The sequence below is a fragment of the Colius striatus genome, chromosome 19, assembly GCF_028858725.1.
Source record: "Colius striatus isolate bColStr4 chromosome 19, bColStr4.1.hap1, whole genome shotgun sequence".
Lineage (NCBI taxonomy): Eukaryota > Metazoa > Chordata > Aves > Coliiformes > Coliidae > Colius > Colius striatus.
Genome location: NC_084777.1, coordinates 3,888,196 through 3,912,283, shown reverse-complemented (window position 1 = coordinate 3,912,283; position 24,088 = coordinate 3,888,196). Strand labels below are relative to the sequence as shown.

At 46.1% G+C, this 24,088-nt stretch overlaps 1 protein-coding gene across 2 annotated transcripts in view; it reads right to left on the bottom strand.

The window, feature by feature from the left end:
- Positions 1-97: 97 nt before the first annotated feature.
- Positions 98-24,088, bottom strand: part of BRD3 (bromodomain containing 3) — a 45,452-nt gene continuing 21,461 nt past the window's right edge. For both annotated transcript variants that reach the window (XM_062011290.1, XM_062011289.1), the window contains 11 exons: positions 22,391-22,707; positions 21,026-21,163; positions 19,334-19,481; positions 17,625-17,839; positions 15,568-15,939; positions 9,459-9,587; positions 8,882-9,073; positions 7,855-8,090; positions 7,032-7,324; positions 5,131-5,259; positions 98-3,898 (listed from right to left, as the gene is read on the bottom strand). In XM_062011290.1, the coding sequence (XP_061867274.1) occupies positions 3,783-3,898; positions 5,131-5,259; positions 7,032-7,324; positions 7,855-8,090; positions 8,882-9,073; positions 9,459-9,587; positions 15,568-15,939; positions 17,625-17,839; positions 19,334-19,481; positions 21,026-21,163; positions 22,391-22,591 (2,169 nt within the window). In that variant the 5' untranslated portion in view covers positions 22,592-22,707 and the 3' untranslated portion in view covers positions 98-3,782. The remainder of the gene's footprint in view (positions 3,899-5,130; positions 5,260-7,031; positions 7,325-7,854; positions 8,091-8,881; positions 9,074-9,458; positions 9,588-15,567; positions 15,940-17,624; positions 17,840-19,333; positions 19,482-21,025; positions 21,164-22,390; positions 22,708-24,088) is intronic.

Sequence of the window (24,088 nt, the reverse complement as noted above, 5' to 3'; positions counted from 1 at the left end):
TTGCTGCCCCAGCACACTAAAGCAGCCTGAGCCTTCCCCTCACCAACAGGAAGGTTAGATTAGTGATCTCATACCCACTGATCTGTGGCCATGCCCCAGGCACTGAAAGCTCTTCATCAGTGCCAGCAGGATCCCACATGATTTCCACGCTCGTGGCACTGGGGACCCTCAAACTCTGGGCCATGCCCCTCAACTCCATCAAAGCCCTGTGGGATTTCAATGGGAGCAAATACACCACCTGCAAAAGGAGACAGGGGAAGGGAGAGGGGAAAACATGGCATCAGACTGCAACACACAAAACAATTTCTCTTTTTATTATGAAAACAAAACAAATGTCCCAGGACCGGGGTCCATGATTACCAGCAACATCAAAGATTTACTTTCTAAGTCTTTTTTTGTCCTTTTCAACTTCTGTTGTGTTTGAGGCCAGCAATTTGCCATAAACAAGCTAAACTACTTACACTGACTCATTTCTTTTCAGTAACTTGACATTTACAGGGATATACTAGAAATGGCACTAAAAAGTGTTAAGAAAAGGAGTTACTGTAAATCTGCATGCACATCAGACAGGGAGGAACAGGATTGCTCTTCTTGTTTTAAATAGTAAAAAAAAAAACCCAAAAGAACCCAAAACCCCCAAACCCAAAGCAAAAAAAATACAACAACAAACCTCAGTGGATTGGTTAAGCCAGGATCAGGGGGAAGGTCCAAGTGGCCCGTGTCAAATCCTAGCTGGTGGTTTCTTTGTTTTTAAAAATTACATTTAAAAAGTTATGCAAAGAGCATTTCTTTTTAAAAAAACACACACAAAACGCTGCTCATTGTTTTTACAAGCAAGGTAATGCTGGCAGTGGATGGATCCTCTGCCCTGTATTTCTCTTCAGCAGGCCTCTGCCCACAGCCAGCACGGTGGGCACTGCTCCTGTGCTGAGAACACCTCCTTTGCAAAGCCGGTGCTAAGAGGTGGTGGTTTTGCTTTGTCACGCCCCGAGCCCCTCCCCCAGCTCCAACCCCGACTTTAAAGAACATCATTCCTTTCAAAACGAGGAGAAAAACAAGACAAACCCAAAAGAAAACCTGGTCTAAGAGTCCCCAAAACAGAGAAGGAACTAGATTAGGTAACTGCAGCCTGCTTCTACCACACAGAGACATGGAAAGAGACCTCACCGGGGAACTACTCCGTATATACAGAGGTGCAGGGGGCTGGGGAGGGGCTGGGGGGGGCTGTGTCCCTCCTGCACACGCACCAGCCCCAGGGACATAGTCCTGAAACATCAGCTCTACAAACCCTGTCAGTAGGAAAGGTTCAAATCCCATCCATCAGCTCTTAGCAAGGAAATGGGAATGCTTTTCTACAGCAAGCTGTGGAGAGTGTGTTTGTGCTACTGTAGGGGTGAAACAGCCAGAGGCACACCAGCTGTATGAGATGTGTGTTGGAACACTCACAGATGTTGAGCTTTGACAGATTTTTGAGGATGGATGTGTGCTTGGCTGATAAAACCTCGTTTGATGGGCAGGGAGTGACTGGCAGATGAATGTGGCTGCAGTAAGAAGCAAAACACCGAGTGCTAATAATGGGCTGGGCCAGCAGCTCCCCAGCCTTCCAGCCAAGGGACAGCCCCAGACATCACACATCCCCACATTACACCTCGTGTGCCAGCTCTTGGAGGCTGAGCATGCAATGAAACCTGTGTGCTGGGGCTGAGGAGTCTGCCAGGGCCACTCACCTATGGGCAAAGGTTGCCTCTGGTAAACCCCTGCCAGCCTGCAGCTGAGCCAACTTTGGGGCTGTCCCAAGGCAGAGAGAGGCAGCCTTAGGGGCTGGTGCTGGGAGAAGGCAGAACTTTATATTTCTATGTGTGTTTTCTTTACAATAAGAAGTTCAAAATTGACAATCAATCCCTGCCCCTCAGCTTACAAATTGGATATAATGATAGAACTCGGGTTACCCTAAACTTGGATTAGAAAGAACAACCCAACCCCACTGTTCTACAGCAAAAGGATCTCTGAGAAAACAATAACATCAAGAAATTTTATCTACCTGTGCGGCTCCAACATCTGTACAAAACAGGGGGGAAAAAAAAGGAGCTGGGGTGGAAAGTGAAAGGAGAGAGAAAACCCATCAAAAACCCAACACAGGGAAAATGCCAGAGCACCAGACACGTGGCAGAGGGGACTGCAGCACCTGGAGGAATCGAGTCCAATGAACCTGAATAAAGTCCCAGATTTTTATTTGCTTTGTTGATGGTTTGTGGGGTTTTTTTCCTTACAATCTGCTTCAAACCACGTTCCAAGTCTGCATTTCTGCTGGGCTGCACAATGCAGCTTTGCTTGTGTGATTGTTAATTGGGTTTTAAATGACCAGTGGTGTTTAATAAATAAAGTACTTTTATGTACATGAACTGAGGGAGGGTGAGAACAGCAGACTGCAGCAGTGCAGGTCAAACATTAGGCTGGAATAAAAAAAATGGCATTAAAAATTGTCTCTTTGCTGTTTTTTTCTCCCTCCCCTCTTTTTTCTTTTGGTTAAGGATTTCAGTGCCTGGAAACCTGCACATTGCATGACACTGAAGCAGCATTCACCTTCTAGGAGCTCACTACTGAAATAATGAGAGAGAGGGGGGAAAAATCCCCACCCAAACCCACAGAGCATCCTTCTGCAATTCCCCTGCCAGCTCAGCCTCCAGCCTTGAGCTGGAGCTCAAGTGCTCTGTTATTTTAAGCCCAGACTGATGTGCTTGTCATGGAGAAAATACTTCAGTGTGTGTCTAGTAAGGAGCACATGACTTGCCTTGGTCACTCTGCAGGGATCACTCTGAGCTCCAGATGAGAGCTTTCAGCCAAAACCTGTTTTCAATTAAATGAAACCTTTCATAGAGAGTGTCCATTTCCTGGAAATGATCTATTTGATGTTAAAAACGCCATTCCCAAGAAAGCTGAGTGTCCCTCACTCCCTTATTCCCAATGTATCCCCAGGAAAAAACAACAAATCTCAGTCGAAACCCATGGGGTGCAACCACTTCGAGCTTGTGTCTTCAAAGTGAAATTCATGCTTAAATACCTTCCCAAACAGGTGCCAATGTCTCTACCAAGATGGAAAGAAACAAGAGCCCGTCAGCAAGCCACAGCACATGAGAACTTCTTTTTTGGTGGGGTCGTTTTTATATGAAAAGTTGATGGCATCTGCCATTTTCATCACACTGCAGACTTGGAGATTAAGAATACTAGTGCTAGTAACAAATACACCAACTAGTTCAAAAGCTAACATCTCTCAGATACAGTACCATTTCACAGATTTCTTCAGAAAACCCCAAGATCTTGTTTGACCCTGTGTGAGCCAGGCAGTCTTGTTAAAAGAGAACAATCTGGGGAGAGGGAAGGAGCTGGTGGGGAGGGAAACGTACTACAAACCTTGCAGAACTTGCTATTTACCTCCTGCTAAGAGTATAAAGTTCTTTCATTTGCAACCAATCTTTTTCAGTAAAAATGTTATTTTAGAGACTTTATGTGAAGGAAACTATTTGTCATAAAGTCTAGTCACACACACACACACACACACACGCAAAGAGCTTTGACCTATTAAAAGAGCACTCCCCCAAAAACTGGAAGATACCTTTTATAACACTGAGTTAAAAAACAAAATAAAAAAGTCAGAGAAAGAGAGGAAAACAAAAACCTGACCACTGTGGAACAAGAGCAGTATATTAAGGAGAGAAAGGAACACTGCAGAGCATCGGTGAGGGTGATGTCCGTTGTGTGTTGGGAGGGGAAGTGTCCGTAAGTCATTCTGAATCGCTGCTGTCTGAGCTGGAGCCGCTGGAGCTGCTGCTGCCTGACTCGGAGGAGCTGCTGCTGCTGAGCCGGGAAGGGCCTCCGGAGGGAGCTGAGCTGGATTTCTCTGCATGGAACAAGGCAGAAAAGGGGTTACTCACAAGGAAATGAAACAGAGGTTCCTCTCTACAAGAACAACATTGAGGTGCTGGAGAAGATCCAGAGGCAGGGTACCAAGCTAGGAAAGGATTGGAGCATGTCTCCTATGAAGAACAGCTGAGGAATCTGGGGCTGTTGAGCCTGGAGAAAAGAAGGCTCAGGGGAGACCTTCTCCCTCTCTAAAACAACCTGAAAGGAAGCTGTAGCAAGGTGGGGTTGGTCTGTTCCCCCTGGTAACACGCAACACAACAAGAGGAAATGGCCTCAAGTTACACCCGGGGAGGTTGAGGCTGGATGTGAGGAGGAATTTCTTTGCTGCCAGGGCTGTCAGGCATTGGAAGGGGCTAACCAGGGAGCTGCTGGAGTCACCGTCCCTGGAGGGGTTTCAGAGCCAGGTGGATCTTGCACTGAGGGCAATGGGCTGGTGGCTGATAGGGCTGGGAGAGAGGCTGCACTCGAGCTTAAAGGTCTCTTCCAGCTAGAACAATTCTATGACTGTGATTCATCCTCCCTGCCTTCATTCATAACTTTATTTTGCCTGGGCAGCTTATTTACCTGCAGCCTTTGCTTGCTGCAACAAGCCCTGTCCTGCCAGTGAGGCCAAGGTCTCCCAGGGAAGTGTGGGACCTGCACAGAAGCCCTGTGGGAGGGCAATGTCTTCATGGCAAGAGGGCACAGAACCTCAGGGGAGCTGTGCCCACGGCCTTGCATGCTTCAAGGCAACCTCTGGACACAAGAAAACCCTGCCTGACTTGTGTGAAGCCTGAAGAATCTTAGTTTGCACTGGAGCAACTTTTCATGCCATCTTTCACACTATTGCACTACCTGGGCTTGCTTTTAATCCCACAATGGGATCAATCATCTGCTAGATGCCCTGCAGTACTGGTCTGTACACACAGTCCTGCACAGGCTAATACAGAGGAGAAGATCCTCATCCCTCTGAGGGATGAGCTGCCTCCAGACACCTCACACTTACCACCCAGGAGAGTTCTCACCTGAGCAGGGAACAAGTAGCAGCCCCACAGTAGCTCAGTGCCCAGCAGTCACCTGCTGTGCCCCAAAAGTGCCGACCAACTGGGGTTACAGCCACAGAGACAAACCCAAGGCTACAAGAAGGCAGCAGTTTGGTCTCAGTGAGGAAGTCTTTCCACACACACAGCTTTTGGGGCACTGTTAGCACAGCAAAACCAAAGCTATTACCTTTCTTTGCAGGCTTCTTGTTGTTGTTTAGCTGCCCACTGACGTCCTGTAACCGTTTTTCTAGTTCTTTCTTCTTTTCCTGAGCTAACTCTTCTTTTGACTTTGCTGCTTGCTTTTTTCCACTTGCAGCTGTGGAGGAGGAATGCACAATTTCTAAAACTGCAAGGTTGCAGGTGGAAAAAGAGTGGACATCACTATTTTACAGGGCATGTAAATCTGTGCAACCACTCTGCAGTGACACTGCTGAGATCAAGTGACTACACAGTGACTGCACACCCCAGATGGAGGACAACATATGGAGTTGTCTACATCATTCAGTCATCACCATCCTGTAACATGCAGAGAGATCCTCTGGAAAGTATTTTAAAAGCTAGAAATATCATAACCTTGTAGTTACAGGTTACTTACCAGCCAGTTATATGGTCAATAGTTACCCATTTCTAATTACAGAATTGTTACCTGGGTTTTCTGCCCTGTAAAATAAAGTGTCCCATTAAAGGCTGTCAGAAGGAAGCATCTGCCACTAGAGATACCTCACACAGGACTCTACTGTGGTTTATGTTGCTTTAAGTATGAAACAAATCAAAGAGGAGAAACTGAAAACCATCTGAGGCAAAGGCTGGCAGACAACAGGAACAGAACTGCACCAGTTAGGATGGAAATGGTGAGGAGTACCAGCAAGACTCATACTGCCGAGCAGAGGAAATATCCTTCCAAAGAAGGACTAATTGAACACAGGTGTTGGCCAGTATCAGAAGCTCAAGACAGGGGCCAGATATTTTGCTTGATCCAGCAAGGAAATACCTGTATTTCTGTGCACTGTTTTAAAGCAATGATTTTAACAAAGACATCTGGAAAGCAGAGTGCTAAGGGAGTGGGGACACTGAGCAGTGCAGTGCAGCAGACAGCAGCAGGGTCCAGCTGGGGTCAGGCAGGCTGGCCTGCCAGCCCTGGGCGTACCAGTCTCAGAGGAACAGACATTTGAGGTTATTTGCATTACTCTACACTTTGATTCCAAACCAAATGGATGTCTCTTGTTCCTAACTACTCTGGAAAAATCTTTTCCTGAGTTATTCCAATAGTGAAAGGGGGAAAAAAAGTCAGCCCATACAGCAGGTTATTCAAAAGCAAAAGAAGGGTGAAAAACTGAGCTTTTCTTAGGTCTGCCTGAAAATCCTGTGGTGAAGAAATGGAGATGCTCTGCAAGAGTTATGAGTAGCTATTGTCTTATACTCTTTACAGGACAACTCCCTCCTAACCAAGAAACAGATGGGCAGAGCCAGGACCACTTCAGATAAGTGCTCCTGCTGCTGTTGGGCTGGAGCTAAACTCTCAAGGGCCTCAACAACTCACTCTGTGTGCATAAGGCTCCCACACTGAACCATACCCTCAGCAGTACATTAACAGCAATCCTCTAAGCTGACAGGGGCTGAGGGCAACACGCTGCTCAGGCCATCTAGGATGAGCAGTTTTGGGGTGAAAATCTAACCCAATCACACCCAGAACCCAGAGGTTGCCCAGGTAACTTGGCATGATCCATTTACTCAGTGTTTTGGATCCCAACCACACTTATTGTTTCCTTTCTAATTAGATGCTGAACTATTCAGGATAAGAAACTGATCCTTCCAGATGTATGCACATAACAGCTAACACAATGAGGCTGAGACTCTGATAGTGCCTTCTAGATTCTAGGTAAGTAATAAAGGCCTCCAAGTCTCCATGGCATGACATCATGGGGAGAAAGAAGAGAGAAACCACAAAGTTTCTGTGCATTTTCTTGGGAGAAAACAATCTGTCATCACATAGAAGAGCTGGGTAAGAGAACCCCAACACACACGCCCTGACTCCACAGGTGAGCCCAAGAGCTGGAGGGGGAAGGTGTGTCCCAGGAGGTAACTTACAAAAGGGTTTCCTTTGTTTTTTCTGTAAACAAGACTTCACATATCTCTCCAGTTCTCGTAACGTTGTGGGCTTCAATGTTTCAAAATCTATCTCTATCTCGTCGGGATTGGAGTCTCTGAGGGAAGGTTCCCGGGACTGGATGATGTGCACTACCCTGCCCAGCTTCTCCCCAGGCAGGCGGTTGATGTCCAAGCTGAGCTGTCGTTTCTCATCATAGGTCATGGGCAGACCTTCCTCTTCCTCATCTGAATCGTAGGTTGCAGATGCCTGTTTGCCTCCTTTCTTGGGCTGCCTGGGCAGGGGGACAACCATGGAAACATTCATGGGTACACAGAAGGACTGAACACTTATACATCCCCCTCTGTAACAAACATGGCAACGCTCTTGGCTTTGAGCCTCCAGCTAAACAGCTTGAACAGCACCACAACTTCTGAAAGTGTTCAGAAAACTGACACCAGCTGCTCTACACCCATTATATTTGAGCTCTGTGAGGCATGACAACAAGCCCGTGTAGCAGCAGGAGGACTGGAATGAAATGGCACGTTCTTGCTGGCTGTGCAAAAGCCAAAACTCAAAACCTTATCTGAGAGGGATCAGGCAGGGACTCTGAGGGAGCTCAGTGGAAATATGATGGTTCCACTGCCAGCTCTAGCTTCAAGACTCCCTGGAGCTGTCTGGGAATGGGGACACTATTCATTAGCAAATCAACTGCTTTGACAATGGAATTTCACCAGGAATTCAAAGGGGCAGGAGGGAGAGGGGAACTGGGCTGGAAGGTCTTGGCATTCCCTGTAAGGTGACTTGCAGAGGGCAGGCTCTCACCTGTTAGCTGTGGTTGTGCTGTTTGCTTTCTTAGCTGGGGCTTTCTTCTGTTGGGCTTGTTTTGGTGGTTGGGCCACCTTGGGTTTCTTTTCCTCCTCGGCTTTTACTTTGTGCTTTTCTTTCTCCTTCTCTTTATCTTTCTTCTTCTTCTCTTTTTCCTTCTTCTCTTTTTTTTTCTTTGGTTTGTTCACTGGTGCTTGTGACAATGCAGCCAGCTGCTCATGAACGGCCTTCAGCTGGGGGAGAGCAGTGAAACAATTAACCAGGCTTCAAGGCAAGGTAACTGATGCCTCCACATACCCTTCCTCTACATCCCAAGGTGTAAGTATATCCCAGAGCCACTGACCAAGTAGTTGAGTGACTGAAGTCAGGAGCCTTTGCCTGGTTTGAAGTTCTTTTTCAGAAGTGCAGTGCATGTATGCAGAAGCTGACTCAAATGAAAATGTCATTCTTCTTTCATAGGGGTAAATAAAAATGGAGCTTAATAGCTCCCTCTAGAGTGGCCTCTGGAATCTTGGGTGTGCTTCTTAGCTCTCTGATGACCTTGCTCACCAGATTAGCTATTTTAGTAATGCTTTGTTGTATTATGGCAGCACATGTAAGCACTGTAGCATCTGGCCTTGTGTATCTGCATAATAAGAAAGGCCATGGCTTAAGTGTTTGCAACCACAACAGGCAAAACAGCTCACTTCTCCAGAGAGGGTACAGGGCACAATATCCCATAGAGTTCATTATGCCTCAGCTCTCATACAAATGGCCCTCTTTGTTCTTTCCAGATCCCTAGTAGTGTCTGCACCTTCATTCACATTCTGGGATCCCAGAAGGAAGCCCAGAGCACCAGCAATGAGAAAAGCTACATCAGAGAAAATTAACATTACATCAAAAACACGCTTATTTAACAGCTGAGCATCTTTCCCATTTGTGTAGCAGAAGGGGAGATTGCCTTGATGGGATTAAGAACAAAATGAAAGCCTTCCTCCTGCTCTGTCCTTCCTACTGCACAAACACAGCTCAGCCACTGCAGTACCTGCTCCTGGAGCTCTGCCAGCCGGGTTGCTCGCTCCTCTTCCGAGTCGGAGCTATCCGAGTCAGAGGAGCTCTCCTCGCTGCTGTGACTGCTCTCTGTGCTTTTGCTCACCACTGGTGCTGTCGGGGGAGGTGGAGGAGGGGCCTCTGCAGGCTCATCAGGCATCTTTGCAAACCTCATCTCAAAGACATCCTATGAAAAGGGAGGAAAAACTGGTGACAAAGGAACCTGAGCTGCAAGGACCGCACTCAGGCCTCAAACACAACACACACCCCACCATGGGCCAGGGCCTTGCTGCACTACAGAATGTGCTGTACATGTAAATAACCCTGTACAGATGGGCATATTCTCATTACTTTGTACAGCAATGACTACAACATTTCAGCAGTGGAACGTGGTGCTGGGCAATGCCACGTGTGAAGTTCTGCAGCAGAGAACGTGGCTCTTCCCAAGGGCCGCAGCCATCACTGACTCTCCTTTGCCAGTACCATGAGCAGATCCCCACTTGGATCTATGAATTAACACCTTGCAGTTGAGCTAAATGTACTTGGGAAGATGCATTTGGCAACACCTTTACCTGGAGCTTCCTGGCCATCGCTACCACTTCGTGGTCTGGAGGATTGTACTTGTAACAATTAGAGAACATTAACCGAATGTCTGCAGCAAAACCTTGTGCATCCTGGTACTCCCGACTGTCCATTTTTTTCTGCAAACAAACAAGCCAAAGGGAAAGGGGAGAAAAATCCATAAGCAGAAGGCATTTGTTGCAACTGCATGGAGGCATCTTGGGAGATAGGTCAGAACTGCCTGAAAAATCACATTTGTCTAAGAGAGCAGTAGTTTGGTTCTTAAATAACAGGTGGAGTTTCTGCTTTTCAAAACAAGCAAGAAGACAAACACCAAAGAAGACCAAAAGAAGCTGACAGTGCTCCATAGTGGTTTAAACACTTAAAGGATCTAAATCTGGGTTGTGTTGTTTTGTTTTCTAAATATATACATCTGTCAGGGGCCACATCCTATTAGAAAACAGCCATTTAGAAAAAGGGTTTGCTGGATCAGAAACTGGTGTAAACAAGGAGAACGGCCAGGAAGGGCAGGAGTCAACTAACAGCCAAGCTACAATTACAGGAGTATCTTCTGTGTCTATTTTCCACATGCTGCTTGAGTATTTTTGCCCTGTAAATCTGAAAGGGCAGAAAGGATCATAACTGTGACTTCCTGCTAATACAGGGCATGGATTTTGCTTGGCAATTCCTACAGTGATACAGGCTTTTACAGTTAAACTACAACACCTACTCTTGATTTGAAAGTCCAGCTGACAGAATGGATACAGAATTCACCCTTATGAATCTATCCCCAAGGTTATTTCCTAGTCTAGTCAGGATAAGCATCAGGAGCTAAATATTTGCATCTTGCTCCTTCCTCTTTTGTTTTTTAGCCCTCACTTTTGCCCATTTCTCTTGCTGTTTGGGACTGAATGACTTGGATTTAGAGAACAGTTTATAGCACTCCTGGAACTTAATTGATGTTATGCATAAATTACTACTCTGTCTAAAACCTTAGCTCCAATTACTGCTAGGGAAAGGAAAAAGAAGCTAACACTAGATTTCATTTGCATTTAAAAGACTTAGGTTTAAAGAAATTCTCTATTTGCCAAGTGCTTGCAGGCCTCCCTTTTGTATGGCTTGTGCACCTGTGTCTGCCAGCAAAGGGAAGGGGCTGACTGGCAGACAGGCTGCAAAAGTGATCAGAGAAGGCACATCCCAAAGAGAAAGCAACAGGGCTGCTCAGGGTCTGCAACCCATGCTGGAAGCCTCAACATGAGCAAAAGTCCCCTTTGTTCAATGGAAGTGACAGATATTTCACAGCTACAGCACAGGCTGTGTAACAGCCTCAAACACTGCAACAACTCCTCAAACTGTTTCTGCTCTGCATGGGGCAGAATTTCACCTCCAGGGATGCAGCTTGGGAGGGATCTGCACCGGAGCAGTGACATTCCTGCAGCTTTACTCCCTGCTGTGCTGCAGCCAGACGTCTGTCAAACTTTTGTCGGGAGAGATCTCATTTTCTTGGTGAATAAAGGAGGAGACAGCCTCGGAGCCACAGCACAGAGACAGAGAGGGAAATAGGTTTGTGCTTCTCCTGGCTGAAGGAGAGTTGGCCTTGTTTGAAAAGCATCTAAGGCCAATTCCAAAGCAAAACACTGTTCCAACTGAAGAGCTCATTTATTTTAGAATATGTCTTCCTGCATGAAAGGCCTTTTTGACGTGCTTATATTTGTTTGGCAAGCTCAATGGCTGATTAATACCTAGGAAATAACATTCCAGTGTCTGAGACTCCACTTTCACTCAAACCCAACAGTTCTCCAGCCCAACAGTTTTAATTTGTGCTTTGTTTTTCCTTGTTTTGTTGAAAAGAAAAGACTTTGAATCAGTGGGCTGGAGTATCTTCAGTTACAAATTCACTCTGAGATAATCAGCTGCTTAAAAAACCAAGTAAGTACATTTACAATTGCAAGTCAGGAGTCACAGACAAGCAGGACTGGCAGAGGTGCTGGAAGGCCAGCTAGCCCATTCTCTACCCCATGCAATGTCTACCACAGCAATCTCCTTTTTGTCCTCAGCAATTAATTCAATTGTTTAATACCCTTTCATGTTCAGAAATCTGTTTCCCAATGTCTAATGTGTCTCTTGCTCTAAGGTACACCTTGTCCTGCCCACAGATGATGCAGAGAAAGCTCTGTTCCCTCCATGTAGCAAACTTTTACACGTTTGAAGATCTAAGATGTTCCCTTTCCATTGTCTCTTCTAGAAGACTAAACTGGACATAAAGCACCTGCCCTGGACATGGCACCAGGGTAGGTGCTGATGAGGGACAGGACCACACAAGTCCAACGACTTCAGCAGAGGAAATGTCATCTCTAGCAGCTGATGAGGATTCAGCCTGATTTCTGGGGCCCTAATTGCACCTTTCATTTTGGAAACTGCCCCAACAAGAGCAGCTGCTTTATGAAGCTGTGTTTGTACTCTAAAACACATTCAACTAAAGAAATCCTCAAAATTGTCCCTACAGAATGTCTCCTCACTTTCAAGACCCTAAACTCAGCTGCTCTGAAACAACAGCAACTGACTGCAAGAAAATGAACCTGTTCACACAGTAAGAGCCCTGGAGGTAATGATTTATTCCACAAGAAAACACCTTATGTAAATCCTGTGACAGAAAAAACCGTTGCTCATTTGGCACTGAGTGAACCAACGGCAGAGACATCCACATTGCTGCTGCTGTGATCTGGAAGTCAGAGGATGGAGCAAGAGAAGAGGTGCTCCAGGTTTTAAATGAAGACTGCCTCCTTCTCTCCTCATGCATTCATCTTTTCTCTCTACTCCATGCAGTTCTGCTCTTTCCCTCTCTGTGATGACAATAAAAAAATTGAGGTGGAGATGAGCTCACTGATCCTGTCCCTTGAGCTCTTCCCACTCTCAGTCCTAGCTTCAGCATGGCACTCCAGCACACCCCTCTGCTCCTGCCTGCAAGACTCAGCTATAGCCCCTCCACCTCTCACCTGCCACTGGGACAGTCACCACAGCCAACCTATCTCCTCCAGAAAACAACCTCCAACCTTCCTGAAGCACACCTTTGCTGGGTGCACAGCCTGAAAAGAAATGCTCCTGGACATGAAGGATATTCTCTGAAGGCCACTATTTGCACTGCTTTACCACAGCCTTTCTCACTGTGCAGAATGAAATCTAAAACCTTTCAGAGCCACAGAGAAAGCCCTGGACACTGGAGGATCAGACTGCTTGCAAACAGCAGCTCTGTGCTCCGTGCAGTTAACGCATTACAGACTGCATCTCAGAGAAACCACACTATGATCTACAGGCCAAGAGCAGGGACAATAAAACACTTCATAAAAAGACCAATACAGACAGCACTTCAAATAAGTTTATTAACAAAAATACTATCAGGTGGACAGACAAATCCAGAGTCTTTACAAATGAAAGACTCCATTGGGTCTGTCATTAACTTGCCTCCAGTTTTCTGCCCTAAACTAGTAAGGTGCAGAAGGAGAGTATCACCTGCACTTGCAGAAAAAGGGAAGAGGTATATACATTTAGGACTATAATGAGATTTAAGTCTGAAGCGGTCATCAACCCAAGAAATCACAGCTTTGCACCTAGATTTTGCAGAACACAGCCCAGAATCTCTTGCAATAAGAAGATATCTAATCACACCTGTAGTATCAGTTTGGAAAGAATCAGGATTTCACTCTCTACATCTCTAAAATCTTCCTGCATTCACCCAGAGCTCCATCTACCAGGCTGCAGGTATCTCTGGAGACCCACAGCATCCCTAGGCAGCCAAGGGAACGTGACTGAGAATAGGTCTGACAGGACTAGGTTTGCCAGCAGTCTCACTAAAGTCAGTATAGTAGCTGAATGAGTTCATCTAGGATGTGGCCATCCAACGACTCGGGTTCACGAGACTAGAAAAGGCTATCAATAGCACTTCATCACTCTAATGTGATAACAAAACAGCTGCAATGAGCAAGAGATGTTTCTTGCCATCTCAGTCCTTTCTGTGAACCAGATGACATACTTGGAAATGGTTTTAAAGCTACTGGCCAGTTTATAGGCTCTTAGCACAGATTTTGATGTGTGGCCTACAGTAAGCATGGACAAATATAACTGTGTGAGCAGTAAACAAACTATCATGTGTGAGGGTTCCTGATGACACCCAAGTATTGCATCTCTGAGTTGACTTATTGAAGAACACAAAAACCAGCATTTGCAACCTGTTCCTGCTCCCTGCCCACTCACTGGCATTAGAGGAACAAGGTCAGAGCCACTCTGAGCCCTGTAAGGGGGCAGACAGGATTAAGTGACCCTGCTTTGAGCAGGAGGCAGGCCTCCCAACCAGCCTGAATTCCCCGTTAGCCATGTGGATGGACCTCCAGGCTGGTGGAGAAGAACAACTCCAATGCAATGTGAGGAGGGCAGACCTTGACAGCAAGTCATCTAATTAAAACAAGGTACAAGGACTGAATGTGCTGTCAGCACTGGGCATCCAAAATCAGTGGGAAAGTGACTGCACTGCAGAATCAACACCCAGGGGAGCTGATTCTTTCCTCATCCATGCACAAGAAAATGGACACTTACCCAAGAAAACACCAGGACCTTCCTCTATCAGCAGAACATTAGAGCCAGGCACCAGTTCTCCAGCTTCACAGACTACCACGTTCAACCTAGACCTTTCTCCTGCTTTTACCATCGTGTTTCAGACTCTCTCTTCTCACCTGCATTTCAATTCACCCTTCATTTTTCCCCCTTTTTCTGCCAGGAAATTGCTTCAGGCCTTTAACATAGCTCAGCTTAACTGCAAGTCAAAAAACACTGCATGTTGCACTGGCTTTTGTAAACAATGCAAAGGCACTGCAAGCTCAGGGGAATGGTCTCCAAGCCTAGCTCCACCAGAGCTTGCTTACAATGCTTTTGCCAGCTCAGGGCCAGTCTTTTTTTTTGTACAAACCCAATCAATAACAGTAATTAGTACTTAGATAGTGCCTTCCAGATATCTGTCCTCACAACATCCCTGTGAGGTAGGTTAAGTATTATTATCTCCATGTTATGACTGAGAAAACTGCAGCACAGAGCTGTGGGGAACCTTGCCCAGGACCATAGCATCAGAACAGCAATTAAAACTCAGACACTGGTTAACTCCTGGTCTAATCCTCAATGCACAGACCATGACAACTACTCTCTCACCACTAAATAAAACAACTGAAATGCTTGTAAAAATATTGCAGCTGTAGTAAGAACTCCTGCAGCATCATGTCTGAATGGCAGGGCACACCAGAGCATGACACATTGCTTCCGGGTACTATGCAGGATTTGCCAACAAACATGAAAGGAATCACAAAAGCAGCAGCCCTTTTGTCACCTGGGCATGATAATCCCAGGCATTGTCTCTGCTGGCAGCAAAACACTTCAGGCAGGACAGTGAAAGCCAGCAGAAATACCTTAACTTCCTGCACAGGGAAGAAAGTCTCACCTCCACCAACCCTGATTCCAACAGCTGGCTCACAAGCAGAAGATGGGAACTAGAAAAACATGGGCTTTGCTCCATGGATAGGAGGGGTTCAGAAAACCTCCCAGTCTACCAGGAAAACCACCTTCAATATTGGACCATACTAAGACAAGCTCTTGAAGAGCCAAGCATGAACCACACAAGCATCAGGTTATTTCCTCCCCGAGTACCAGGCGATCATCACGTTGTGGTTGGAATTGCTCAGCCAAAGCCTATCTGGACCACACATCATGCCAACAAGCAGGCAGGCAGCAGCTTCTGGGAATGGGATACTATCAGTGGAATCCTATGAAATACAGCACCTCTTCTTCTGAGAGAGCATCACAATCCCAAGGACACAAGTGTAAAGAGCTGGACTATCCACAAAGAGGAGAGGATGCCATTGTACAGTCTGCTTTGCAGGGCAGAAAAAAACCCCAGATGTCCCAGCTTATGGGAAAAAACAAGAGTGGGGAAGGAAATAAAATATAAAAATATCCAGATGATATCCAAACAGGTTCCGTTTTCCACCCTTGTCCCTTCCCCCTCCCCCAGAAGGAGCCAGTCCTCTGCAACCAGAGGGCTGTGACACCCTGCAAAAGAGGTGGTAAATGTGGACGTACTTTAACAGTACTGAGATCCATGGGGTGTTTGATAATATCGTGATAGTCATGTAATTCCAAGGCCTCTGCATCAACAGGCTTGTAAAAGGGCCATGCATAGGCTGCATGCTTCTTCGAGAGCATCTCCTTGAGAATGCTGTCACAGTACTTGAGATGCTCAGAGAGTTTGCCTTTCTTCCCTGCGTGCTGGGGGACCTCTCCATCTTCCAGGTCCTTCTTTGGTGGTTTGATGGGCCGGCCGCCGCTCTCGCGCCGCGCGATGATTTTGGCCTGCTTGGGGTCCGAGAGCGGCGTGGGCGACTCGCTGCGGCTGGCGGTGATGGCCGACGTGGTGGGGGTCGTCGTGTCCGCTTTCCTCTTCACTCCCTTTTTCTGAAACAGCAGATGGGACAGATTTCATGAGGATGTGGGCCAGCTCTTGTGCTACTCTAGCAGAAACCTACAACAGCTCATCCTTATTTTTGAGATCTGCCTGTGCTCTTGACAGAAAATACAATCACTTCTCCGGGATACATGGGACTTGTGACTAGAGGCTTCAAAACACACTTCAGTGACTACAACACATGTCATCTGAGCCACAGTAACCAGCCATCTGCACGTTCTCCAACCCAACCCCAAACAGGATGCAAAACGTGTTAGCTCTATGTATTTCACTGAGATTTAAACTAAGGACTCTTACCTCGTGTTTGCCAAGGGAAAGGAGTGCGCCCAGTCGATTACTGCAGCTCAGCTGATGCATCGTGACTTAGTAAGTGTCAGTAACTTAACCACATGTCTGAGTCCCCAGTGGCAGGATCAGGCTATAAGTTCTGAACCAAAGCATATTAATCACCAAAGACCCGTGAGCCCTCACTCCCTTGCACTCGGTGGGTGTGCTGAGGTAGATTGCTTATTATGGACAAGAGCAAGAATTTAATGATTTTGCCTTAAGCAAATGAAACCTCTCTCACATAAATTCAAGCTGTGAATGTCCAGCCAGCTCTCTCTTGTGCTTCTGTGAAGGATTTACTTCTTTGGAGAGAGAGAGAGAGAGAGAGAAAACAGGGAAAAACGTTCCTTAGGGAAATCTAAGGGAAATCTTAAGTAAATCCCAAGCAGAATTAATTTTGCTGCATGTATTTGACAAAATCACTTCTGGGTTCATCCCTGAGTCTGAAAATTAAATTGATTCTCTGAAGCAAGTCATTTGGACAGAGACTGAAGTATGAGACAGGCCTCTGAGGAGGACAGCTTAGTTGCAAGAAGGTCTGACTTACAAATTCTCTAGTAATTCCCAAACTATAGGGTTAAATAAGCAAAACAATCCTCTGGCTATGCTTGCCCAAGCAACCTTCATCACAGAACATCCATACTGCTGCAGTTAATCCCTCAACTTAAAAAACCCCAGCTTTCTCTGAGCTATGCTTTCATCATTTTTAAAGCAATACCCAGCTTGCTAGGAAAATTCCAATTATTTAGAGCAACATTTTCATTCACCCATAAATTAACATAGTAAATAGGAAAACACCAGTGCCAACTCCCAGAAGATTATTCAGTAAGGAAGACAGAGCTCATGCACCCAAAACCTGCAGGCAACATTGGCCTCCTCCAACTGGAGTGACAGGCTTGTCTTGAATTGGTTTATGCCAGAGAGGAGCATTCCTGGCACTGGAGCCTGCAAACCTTAAAGGAACAGTCCCAGGAAAATCAGGGGCTCAGTTACAGACAGAAGAGATGCTTTGGGTGACATGGTGCCAAACGGAGGAAGTCTCCAACCGCCTTCTGTTTCACGGAGAGTCAGCACTGGCTACAGTCAGATGAAAGCTTGTAACTGGGTCAGAGCAGTTCACCTCAGCTGCACTGAGGTAAAACTGGCAAAACATTTCTCAGCCCTCTCGAACTCGACAGCAAGCACTTGTCTGAGCACACCCCGAATGGACAACGACGGCCAGAGAGGTGAGGAGTCAAACATGAAGAGAAGGGACGCAGGTAACCAGCAGTGGGAGGGGGGGATGAGAACCAAGCACTGCTCAGCACTATTGCCTTCTGAAGAGAAAGGGGTCGGGTTCTCCATTTACCTTGACCACCGGTGGCGTAGGAGGCACCACGGGCATTATCGGAGCGGCAGGCGGAGGGGGAGCAGCGGCGGGAGGGGCAGTGACAGGCGGGACATTAGCGGTGATGGTTGGCACAGGGGTGGCAGCAATGACGGGCGTCTGAGACACGGCTGGAGGGACGTTCTGGAACGGGGCCGGCGGGGAGACGGAAGACACGGCCACGGCTTGCTGCGCTCCTTTCAAACGACAAAGGGAGAACGCACTGCAATGTACTGATGGGTACAGGTGCTGACACGACACTGGGAACAAAGTGTCCCCAGTCCAGGGCCACGGGAAGAACACAAAGGACACAGTGTGATTTGCTTGGTGTCCTTACCCAGGGATGAACAAAAAAAGGGCATCACTGACCTAAGTCCTTGTTCCATAAGCTTTAGGCCACATGCAAGTAAATTACTTCCAGCTTTACACGTGGGGTGTGTGTTGCTCTGGGACAGTCTTCACCCTTCTTGTGCTCTCGGAGCTACCCTGTGCTCCACAAAAGGACAGGAGCTCAAGGAGAGGGAATGGAAGGAGACAGCTTGTTTGGGCAGCTGCCACCCTGCACAGACCTCAGTCAGGGAGCTAAACACCCAAGAGCCCACAGCACTCCAGATTTGCCACAAGTTACACAATGAAAGAAACAAGAGCTGGGAGTAGAGCCTAAATCTCCTGATAGCCAGGCAAACGCCTCTTATGCTAGACCTGTACTGTTAAAGAACTGCCTACTAGTGTAAAGGTTAAGGGGGACAAGCCTAGTAACAAATACCCAAAGTAGCAATACTCCTTCTATGTTTTATAGCAGCTTTTATCAAAGGATGCTGGGAAGACACACCACAGATTTCTATGAGCTTGGATGAAGCTGTAGCACCATTTGGCACCTGTGATGTGCGAAAAGAAAGAGGAACAGTTGACTTTCCCAGAGCAACAATTAGACCTTGTTTACAGGAAAGAAACTGCAACAGCTTAACTCAGCTCACACAAGCTCCTTTATGAACTGTTTTGCCATGCTTACAGATGGTTTAGTCTTAAATCCATTTAAAATCAACTCTAGGCAAGCTGAACTAAACTTGGTTTCTACTGATATGCAATGGCCTACACAGCCTTTTGCAATGACTTAAATCCTTTCCATTGGTCAAACTTTATTCTGTGATGTTGCAACTGTATGTGCAAAAGAAAAAATGTATCCTATATATACAGGTTTTATAGGTATTATATATATGGGTTTAGGAGATTGGCAGGATTTGAGTCCAAGTCTCTGGTGCATCAGAATCCTGCCAGGGCTTCGGGTGAGTTGGATAAACCCAGGTCTATACAGGCATTCTGTGCCATGGTCTATCACTTCTGGCAGATTGGCATGTCTAACTGCCTTGACTCTTCTTGCCTTGCTTTCTTCTTTGCATACAGGAAGGAACAGTGTTGCCCTTCCTCACTGAAGTGCTGTGTGGAAGGTAATTCACAGATGGTGAGATGTTTGTATGACAATTGCAGAGTGGCCTTAAGACAGACAAGACCTGAAACACTGGGTGAACATTACCTAGACATCTCACGCTTTCCTCTCCACTGCTTTAACCATTAGACTGCATGCTCCCTTCCTAGCCTCTTTACCATTTGCAGAGCCAGACAGCTTGGAAGGTGGGTCAGGCCTCAGCAACAGGCTTGTAACATTGAATGTCACTGAATGGGGTCAATACCTGCACTCTGCGTGCCGGCTGACGGCTTGCGACCTTTGCCTTTAGCAACTGGGGGTAATAATTCCACTTCCTCCTGAGGCATCTGGGCAACCTTCTGCAGAAATATCTTCTCCAGGGCTTGTGCCATGAGGACTATGTCATCTGTGGGCTGCAGAAAGAAGAATACAAGCTCATCTTGTGTCATCCACATATTAGGTGGAGAGGTTCAAGATCAAGCTTTGAAATCCCCAATGACACTGCCCTTCAAATAAATGATGGTACCCAAGCTCCAACAACAGAGTAGCTCTACTCCCTCCTTGCATCCTGCCCCCTGCTCTCCTATTCTGGTCTAGCATGCCATAACTATAGCCTCTAAGTACACTGCATCCAGACAGTTATCAGGACTTCCAGTGGAGTCTGGTAACTAGCATCCTGTCCAACAACGCGGAAGCAGCAAACTGGAACAGATGAGCTGCCCTCTCCTGCTTGCCAGCAGGTCCAGAAGAAGAGTGTAACACATACTCTGTGGCTCAATCTAATTCATTTGTTTATTTCAGTAAGGGTCAAAGATGACAAACCACTGTAGAAAACATCATACAAAGGACAGAGGCTTTTTATAACCTAACAAAACAGCAAACAAACCAAACCCAAAGTAACAATAAGCAAACTAAAGGTGTGCAAATATGGATGAAACACAGGCAGTGAACAGAGTTATACTGAATTGCTCTCTGCTGCTGAGATGCTATTTCCTGCTAGACAGTCCATGTAACAGAGTACTGGTATCCCACAGAACACCTGCAAATCAATGCATGAGCTGCAGCTCACCAAAGAATTCCTAACTGAAAATAAGAGGAGTAAAAGCTTGCTACATAACCCCTGAAGAGAATCTACCTATAATTAAAGGGCATATTTGCCACTTTAACTAGTCTGAGGGAAGAAAGATGCAGCACAAAGACAGCTCTGTGCATTTCAAGTAACATGGTTGCAATTAGTGGCATTTCAAATCCCTGCAAGGAGAGCCTGGAGCACAGCAGAGCTGGCCCTGTTCAAAACCTGCACTGTAACACTTTGTCATGGTTTAACCTCAGCCCATAACTAAGCACTCACTGACTACTCCCCTGCAGTGTGATGGAGAGGAGAACTGGGGAAAAAAACCAGTAAAACTCATAAGTTGAGATAATAACAGAGTAATGACTAAAGTAAAATAACAACAGTAAAATATAACTATAATAATAATGAAATATAGCAAAAAGAGAGAAAGAGAAGGAAAACCCAATGAAAGACAAGTGATGCACAATGCAACTGCTCACCACTGGCTGACTGACGCCCAGACCATCCCCAACCACTGATCTGTGCCTCCCAGCCAATTGCCCCCAGTTTATCTACTGGGCATGACGTCCTAAGCTATGGTATATCCCTTTGGCTAGCTCAGGTCAGCTGTCCTGGCCATGCTCCCTCCCAGCTTCTTATGCACCTCCTCACTTGGCAGTGTATGGGAAACTGAAAAGTCCTTCACTGAGGGTAAGCACTACTCAGCAATAACTAACACACCACTGTGTTATCAACGTGATTCTCACACCAAACCCAAAACACAGCCCTGTATCAGCTCCTAAGAAGAAAATTTACTCTACCGCAGTCAAAACCAGGACACAGTTGTAAGGTGGGTCTTATCTAGGTAGTGCCCCAGCTGAAGGCTTGTCTGGGCTCTTTTACCTTGTTATAAATGTAACAGTTTGTAAACATGGTGTTGAAGTCCTGCATACATTCACTGGCACTCCAGTAATAGTTGTGTTCCAGGCGCTTCTTGATCGTCCCCATGTCCATGGGGTTTTTTATTATTTTGTGATAATCCTGTTGGAGAAACAGGCAAGATGTTACATGTCCTGAGAGTCGTGTCCCAGCCTCCTCCTCACTCCCCCTCCCAACAAACACAACCCCAAATTGTAGTGGAAATGGTAACTATCACCATGGCTTGCATTTATTTGCTCATTTGCAGCCTTTTAGTCTACCACTATTACGAACTTGAGTACACAGCACAAGAACTCCTTCCACAACCACCAGTCTTACTCAGCTCCTCCCAGTACAGGCCCAAACAAGACATACAAACAGCTACTTGGACATTACCTGCTTTTGAGGTGAGGAAGGCACTAAGGGCAACATGTGGAGGAAAATACACTTTCTGAGGCTTTCACATGTTAACCCAGTTTCTCTCTGGGCTGGTCTCAAGCATCTGTTGAGCCTGTGATTAGCCTGGAGGTGCTCTAGGCATGCAAGGTAATACACTAATCCTCTCATTGTGGAGAAGATCAGCAAGCCCTGTTGCTGCAGCTGCACACAAAGCCACATACAGCCACTGGCCACCCTCTCAGTCCAGTCCTCAAGCATGATCTATCTGAGGCACTAGTGTTTCCAGGTAAGGCATGCTAGGGCAGAAAAGGCAACCCTGTTGGCTGCTGGCCTTGTGCTGATTCAGGCTACATGTGAAAAACTGTTCTTCCAACTCTTTTACATTTTCTGATAACTTGCCCTAAAAACCACCTCAAAATGCCTCACTGAGAAACCAATCTACAAAAACAAGGGAGAAAGTAACACAGATCTAAATAAATATGATACAGCTGTTAAGTGTTCTGATTGCTCTTGGTAACTAGCTTTTCCTGTCTTCCTCGATGCTGAGGACAGTGACAAATCCAGGAAAGCCTACTGAAAGTTATGTTGAGCCCAATGCCAAATGCTCAGAAGAGGGTGGCCTTCAACACTCTCAAATTGGAGAGGTGGGACAAGGGGTGAAAAGACACAGAAGTAAACAGAGGTAAGCCACAAACAAAGCACTATGCTTCAGTTGCTCTAGGACAGCTTGTCTGTGCTCTCTTCTCTTCCTTTGCTAAGTGAGAAACATTCTCCTTCTGAGATCTGCACCTCTCCATCTCTGAAAGACATCATCTAACTCAGCAAGCCTAAGAGCATCCAAGGAAAACCTGAAGCAATCTAATCATCCTGCTGCAACGATCAGAAAATGGATCTCACCAACACAAAGCTTCCCAAGAACAGAATACGGAGCACAAGGCAACAGATACGTACCGGCAAGTTCAGTTTAATTGCATCCACAGGTTGGTAGAAAGGCCAAGCAAACTGATGCTTCCACAAGGTCTTTACCACCACATTTTGCATATATTGCAGTTGGTTGGTCTTCCTGCCAGGCTTATTGGGATTGGACACCTCCGGGGGCGGTGGGTTCACAGGGCCCTGAGGAGCCTGGATTGCTGATGTGACTGTCGACATCTTCCTGCTCTTGCTCTCACTCGCTGTCACAGTGGCAGCAACTGGGAGAGTTTCTTTCTTCCTTTATGCTCCCTGAATGGGACTGACATCCCATTTCCAGGGTCCAACCATACAACCTAGAGCAAATGAGTGGAAGAGGACAAAGTGTAAATACAGGTATTTTAAATAGGCATATGAAGACACTTCTGCTGTTGATAAGTGTTTGAACTCAGGCTCTCTACCCCATCTGCTTCGCTCTGGGTAACACACCATCTTGATAATGGGCACAATTAAAGACCCAAGAGACAGTGGAACTGCAATTCCTGAATTCAAAGCCTGCAGAGAGACAGTAAGCTTCACAGGACTAGTTCTTGCTTGATCTGGCTCAGAGAGCATCTTCATGCAAACAAAACACATGGGACAGCACAAGAATACGTTAGGGAACACAGATTGTAACGCAGAGACTCCCATGAAAGTGCTGATCCAAGCCAGTAAATCCATCGCTTGCGGCTCCATGCAAACTGAAGTGCATTGTCTCTAGACCCACACTGGCTGGCACTGAGACAGCTTACAAGCCTCTACCCTGGTGCAATAGTTAGTCTAAAATCTTATCATCAAGAGCAGATGACAGCTGTCAGAAGACCTTGATCCAGAGAAATTAATGAAGGGGCAGAGGGAGGTGCTGGGAACAGTGGTGAATGAAAGGTGTCACCAGAAACATCCTAGTTTGGAGTGATCTGCACTTTGAATCTCACAAATGTCTTTCCATGTCCCTAACTGTATGTACTTGACTGGGTTCTCAGTTTCATACAGAGGTCTCAAGATACAGACTCAATATGAATAATAATTAATATTGTATTATACCCCATGGCCTGGCTAAAAGAGCACTGACATGGTCTCTCTTAAAGGCATGTAACAGATACAGAAGAATACACAAACTGCATTATTGTGGGGGTTTTTTTCCCCAGCAAATTGCAGGGAAAAAACATGGTCTAGTATCACTGTGTCTTGTAAACCATATGGTAAACAGCTTTGCTATGTCATCTTCCATAAACATTCGATATTTCAATTCACATCAGGACTGCAGCTACTCTCCTCATGGCAAACAGACCACAGTCACTTTCTGGAGGCAAATTATTTCAAGTATGTTCAGAAAGACACATAAATACTCTCACTGACATATGTTTCTTGGTTGCATAGAGAAATGTGAGCAGAGACAGAAGCTGCAGTAATATAGGAAGAATGAGAGAGCAGTAAGACATCCTAGGAAAAAACAAACCCCTCCTCTTTGATACATCCCTAATCATCTCTACTGAGTATCTGGACTAAATATAGAACATCAACTTACCCTTTGAGTTGATGATTAGATGATGGAAAAAAGTAAACACATACCTAACTTGGGGAGACTTTACAAAAACAGATGAGTACAAACACAAACAGATCTGCAGCTGCAACGGACGTTGGTTAAATATCAGCCTTCTAGGGCTTGCCCAGGTAGCAGAGGCATTTATGTTCTGG